The 5,913-nt window shown below is 48.7% G+C and overlaps 1 protein-coding gene across 1 annotated transcript in view; it reads right to left on the bottom strand.

The window, feature by feature from the left end:
• The window catches only part of hsd3b7 (hydroxy-delta-5-steroid dehydrogenase, 3 beta- and steroid delta-isomerase), a gene marked incomplete at its 3' end in the record, with an annotated part of 80,876 nt that extends 75,427 nt beyond the window's left edge, over positions 1-5,449 (bottom strand). Inside the window, exons 1-3 of the mRNA XM_084488805.1 lie at positions 5,198-5,449; positions 3,189-3,344; positions 1,132-1,240 (exon numbers count right to left, since the gene is read on the bottom strand). Coding sequence (XP_084344931.1) covers positions 1,132-1,240; positions 3,189-3,344; positions 5,198-5,354 — 422 coding nt within the window. The 5' untranslated portion in view covers positions 5,355-5,449. The remainder of the gene's footprint in view (positions 1-1,131; positions 1,241-3,188; positions 3,345-5,197) is intronic.
• Between the last annotated feature and the right edge of the window lie 464 nt (positions 5,450-5,913).

The following is a 5,913-nucleotide window of genomic DNA, read 5'->3' as shown; positions in this document are numbered from 1 at the left end:
GACGCTATTGAGTATTAGTGTAAATTAAACATACTGTACCCCTTAAATCTCCAATAAAGATGTTAATACAGTATCAAAATATGCTCTCTGTATTCTTACAGTGTACATGGGGCGAGTAGTGGTGTAAAATAACATGATTCTGTAGTGGGAGCATCGTTTGATAGAGGCAATTGGTCAACAGATTAAATACGCTACCAAACACATAAGGTAGCACTTTTTGACATGGTAGCATAATTCGATAGATTCTGATATTGGAGATTCTGTCTTTATTGGAGATTTCAGGGGTACAGTATGTGTATTTTACACCAATACTACAAGGCGGATCAATAGTGTCGTCATGCGCATTCGCAGAACCCTGGAAAAATCTGACAAGGGAGCAGAACAGAAATTGGCAGAACACCGGCTGACGCCAGAGTTCCTTGGAAGGAGACCCAGCCTCATTTTGAATGATCCCTGAATTCCTTCAGGATGAGAGCATCTGGAGGGGTCCTCTCTCACGAACACAGCTCGAGACAAACCGCACTGCAGCCTCGAGGAGATGCCACTCAAACTAGATGTAATTTAAGTCTCTAATTAAACACAAAGCAGTCTGCACCCTCAATGGATTGCAACTCAAACTAGAGGCAACTTGAGTCCCGAATTCAACACAAAGGCCCGAACGAATCCTTGAGGGGGATTTCAGCCGAGCAGAGATGTACGGACGTAGGGAGAACCGATATTTATTAACATGAAAGAGTTCTCGTTGGTCTGAATGAGAGGGAGAATCTTCTATTTTAAGACGCTAGATAATGAATAAACTCGCATGAGTGTCTTTAATTTGAAAAGTATGTCTTCCAGCCCGAGGACTTTCCCGTTTGTGCACACGTTTTCAGAACAACAACAACATCAACATGTTGGCTTGGTGAGGAGGAGGAACAAGAGGAGGAAGGAGAAGAGGAGGAGGAGAAGGAAGAGGACGAAGAGAGAGGAGAAGGAGGAGGAGGAGGAGGAGGAGGTCGAAGGAGGAGGAGGAGGAGGAGGAGGAGTAGGACAACAAATAGGGAGGAGGAAGAGGACGAGGAGGAAGACGAGGAGGAAGACGAGGAGAACTTCAGGACGAGAGTGATCAGGAAGCAGTTTTGAGAGGCGTACCTTATGAAGGGGTCTCCTTTGACGTTGGGGCCCACCACCTCCATGCTGCTGGTGTAGACCAGGTACTGAACTCCCAGCTCCACACACGCCTGGATCACGTTCTCTGTTCCTGGGGACCGGAGAGGAAGCACCGACGTGAGGAACAGGTGACGCACGTCGACGGGGAATACTTAACATCTTGTCATCGCTCATTTCAGACGTGGCTGGTCGTGACTGAAGGTTCACAGACGGAGGGATGAATCCTTTGTTTGGTTGGGCAGGGGACACCATAAACAGCCTGGATAGCGGTGTTTGCACTGTAATTATTAGCTTAGCCTTGTTTTCTGTTGACACAAACTGCCAACCACAGACATTTTGTGAAGCTTAATGTTGATTAACGTTGATTAATGTTGTTCGTATTCGTCTGTGAGTCAACATTAAAACATGAATTGTGACTCACTGTGTGGGAACAGCCGTAGAGGAATAATTTCATGGGCGTATGATTTGAATCCGAAATAGCATAGTACAAACAAACCATAAGTGCAAATTCTGTTGGCTGCAATAGGGGCGGGCGGTGCGATCCCATTGATGACATATTTATATATAAACATATATATTTATTTACGTTGTTCTAACAGGGCTTGGTCAGCCACAGCTCGTAAATAATAACCATCATTCAACATGTGCCGACATATCATTCAGTTCACAGAAAAACAACTTCCAAACACGCCATAGGATTCCTGCTGAATCCCGTAGGACGACAGATGGAGGGAGGGCCCGCTTCCACAAGGCCAACTGGGTTCAGTTGCTGCCTGGATCTTTACATCCTTTGTTGAATGACTGCTCAGAGGGTGAACCACCGCCCCTCCACACAACAGGAAAACCAGGTCCAGATAGCAAACAAGGGCTTCATTCAGTGAAACACTGTGAGTGGGTAAACGTGGTTTGAGTAATCTGAATATTTTAAAATAAATAAATTGATCACAATTGTAAGATAAAGAAGTGATATTGGGGGTCAGAAAATCGAAAAAGCCCCCCGGGGCCCCCCCGCAGATATTAGAGAGGGGAACGTAATTCTTGTCCAGTCAGCCTGGGTTTAATTTCATGTTTGCCAGTAAATTTGACATTAGGGAATCCTCGATGTGGGAGAGGAGGGGACGACCAACACCAACACAGCCCTGGAGGGGCCCCAAAACAACCACAGTGCAAGGCAACACAATCCTGGAGGGGCCCCAAAACAACCACAGTGCAAGGCAACACAACCCTGGAGGGGCCCCAAAACAACCACAGTGCAAGGCAACACAACCTGGGGGTGAACTGACACAATCCTGGAGGGGACGTGTCAACACAATACTGGGGGGGGCCCCAACAAAATCCTTGGGGGGGGGAGGACTGACACAATTCTGTGGGGGGCCCAAACACAATTCTGGAAGGGGGGGGGGGGGGGGGGGTGAACACAATCCTGGCAGGACGCCCCAGAACCATTCTGGGAGGGAACCGACACAATCCTGGGGAGGGGGGGGTCACCATGTGGAAGTGTTTGAGTTGCCCTCCCCCCCCCCGTCGATATTGAGGTCAGAATAATTGGTGGTTGGAGTTCGATGTTCGTATGTAGTGGCTTAGCGGAGGGGCTGCTCCACCAAGCAGGACTGACGGATGTGCTCGGGGGTGGTGCCCACTCCCAGCCAACACATTCTGGGTTCAATCCCAACTAGGGAGGTGGTTGGGAGCGGGTGGTTGGCTGGTGACCAAAAGGTTCCTAGTTCGGACTCCCCGGCGCGTCGAGGCGTCCCTGAGCAAGAGCACCATCCCCCCCTCACTGACGCCGACGAGCTGGCTGTCGCCTTCCGTATACACTGACACCGCCGCCGTGTGTGTGCGTGCGTGCGTGCGTGCGTGCGTGCGTGCGTGCGTGCGTGCGTGCGTGTGTGTGTGTGTGCATGAATGGGTGAATGAATGTCAGGGAATATCGTGAAGTGCTTTGAGTGGAACAATGTCGCGCCCTCGGACCGGCGCCGCCGGGTACAAAGGATCGCCTGCATCTCGCTGCGTGTGTTGTGTGTTCGCTTAGCGCCCACCTGTGACGTTGACGGCGTGGATGAGGGCCGGGGACTCCTTGTGCCAGACGTCCACCAGGCTGGCCGAGTGAAAGACCACGTCTGCCCCGCGCACGGCCTCCCGAACGCTGGCGTAGTCTGTGATGTTGCCCTGGATCACCGTCACCTTCACCGCGTCTGAGGGAGGGGAGGGGAGGGGAGGGGGGGGAGGGAGGGGAGGGAGGGAGGGAGGGAGGGAGGACATGTGAGAAGGGGGTTCGGTATACATCTGGAGAACGATCTCTCAGGCTGGCTCAGGGTGGCTCAGGAGGTAGAGGCGGGGTTGGCTGTTAAACCGGAAGGTTGCTAGTTTGGCTCCCCGGCTCCTCCTCCTAGCGTGAGAGTGTGGAGGTGTCCCTGAGCGAGACGCCCCCCACCCTGACTGCTCCCGACGAACCGACGAGCCGCTTTGCATGGTTGTCTCCGCCGTCGGTGTGTGAATGTGTGCATGAATGGGTGAATGTGAGGCAGTGTTGTAAAGCACTTTGAGTGGCCACTGGTTAGAAAAGCACTGTATAAATGGAGTCCATTTACTATTTATTGATCACAAGTCTAAAATAAGGCTTTACGAGGCATTATCGCACTCAGTAAAGCCAAGATAAATAAGGATTGTTTTCCCGGGAGAATTGGGATGTTTGCACATTGTTTTCCAAGGCCAGGACAGGTTTAACGACAAAAACAACACTTTCTTGCTTTCTTCCCCTCGTTAGCTAACTCACTAGCTAAATGTGTCCTGTGTCCACAACGGTTTTGCCATCACAAAAAAGAAAACGCAGAAAAGAAAACGCCTTTCATGGTTCATTATTCAATACAGACAAGTCTCATTCGTATAGATTGAGACTTGATTAATGATTAATGATTGTTAAGAAATGTCTTCTTTGCTGTCCCCAGCAGGTCCAGTACATTCAGCTGAGCTTTGCCCAAATCTGGCAACACAGCAATAATCAATTGCCTTGATTATTTCTTCCTCTCTGTCTTTAATTATTTTGTTTACTATTTTCGGGAGTTTGTCATGTTACTGTAAGGTCACAATTGTCAAGTTCAACATTGCAAATATTGTGGGGTACAAAATGTCCCAACTCAATGCACTAGAGGCTGCTCATGAAACCGTACATAGTGCAGTTTTAAAATCAGCAAACGTAGACGGTAGAAGAGATGGACCAAGTGAAGGATTAATGACAACTGAATAATCTGATTAGGAATTGTATTGTATGATTAGAGATGTTAACATTTAAACAACTGTTTAATCATTAACCTACAATATCATTATGTCAATCAGTTAACCGGTGATCGATTGACTCGTGGAGGGCTGCGTTTTTATTAATAAGAAACGGTCTGGTTCTGATATTTCTTATTGTCATTGAATTTTGTAATATTCATAAAGGAATAGGAAATTTCGATCGAGAAATGTGGAAAGAATTATGAGTTGTCAATCGGAGGACATGTCAGAGAAGAGATGACATGTTAAATATGTTATATAATAAATTGCATATAATAAATGCAACCGTATAGTCCTACTTTACATAATTGTTCCAGTAACTCGTAGCCTAGTTGAGATAACAACATAGTGGTTATCTGCAACATCCAGTTGCAGATATCAACTGGATGTTGGACTTTGAGCGATTACACAGGAAGCCAATTATTCAAATTAAAACATCTCAGCAATGGAAATCCAAGGATGGAAATGGTTCTTCATCGATCCCCCATGACAGAACTATTGTGTCCTCCGTGTTCGCATGATAATACTGCATATTGAAAATAGAAAAAATATATATATATATACCGGAGGACCGTGTTACCTGTGCTGAGACCCCCTAACCCGTAACCCGGGTTCACCGGAGGACCGTGTTTACCTGTGCTGAGACCCCCTAACCCACCTCACCGGAGGACCTTGTTTACCTGTGCTGAGACCCCCTAACCCACCTCACCGGAGGACCGTGTTTACCTGTGCTGAGACCCCCTAACCCACCTCACCGGAGGACCTTGTTTACCTGTGCTGTGCCCGGTCAGACGGGGGTCCACCACCTTGTCGAAGAGCCTGACCTCACACACCCGGTCCTCCTTCTCCAGAAATACGCCGAGCAGGTGGCGGCCAAGGAAGCCGCATCCCCCGGTCACCAGGTAGACGAGGCTCCGTCCGTCGGACATCGTGGTGCCAGCTGTCCTATAGTCCTCCCGCCGCAGTCCTATAGTCCTCCTGCACGGTGCTCTCTGCTATTGACGCGACTTAGTCCCTCACTCGGAGCTCCAACCCTTTATAAGCTCTGGGCGTTCACTGCTCTGCTTATCGCTAAACTTTGAGCTCAGCTGAGGAGCGACCAGCCACACAATATTGATGCAGCAGAACTCTTCACTGTTAGTGGTTAGTTGATTGGAAATTTAAACCTCCTCCGGCTAATTTCTGGCCAATCATTTTCATTTTAGGAATTTTGTTGACACTCAGCCATGCGCCGAACACGCACCGCCGCAGTAGCGCGCAGTTTACTCGCGTCAAATGCCGCCCCTAGCGCCAATAGGAAGCGTCGCGCTTGTTTTGAAAGCAGCAGATCAACAAACATAGTCGTTATTATAGGCTACCATTACGGTTTAGGCCTACGAGTTGTTTTATGACTACATATATGGCCCAGTGCCCTGTACTACTACAACCTCGATTAGTGGGTTAGCGAGGTACGTTGCGCTCAAAGCCTATAGGTTAGCTGGGACACGA

Source organism: Micromesistius poutassou (assembly GCF_964030765.1).
Source record: "Micromesistius poutassou genome assembly, chromosome: 1".
NCBI classification, from domain to species: domain Eukaryota; kingdom Metazoa; phylum Chordata; class Actinopteri; order Gadiformes; family Gadidae; genus Micromesistius; species Micromesistius poutassou.
Note: the sequence above shows the minus strand (reverse complement) of the source record. Positions and strands in the feature narration are given on the sequence as shown.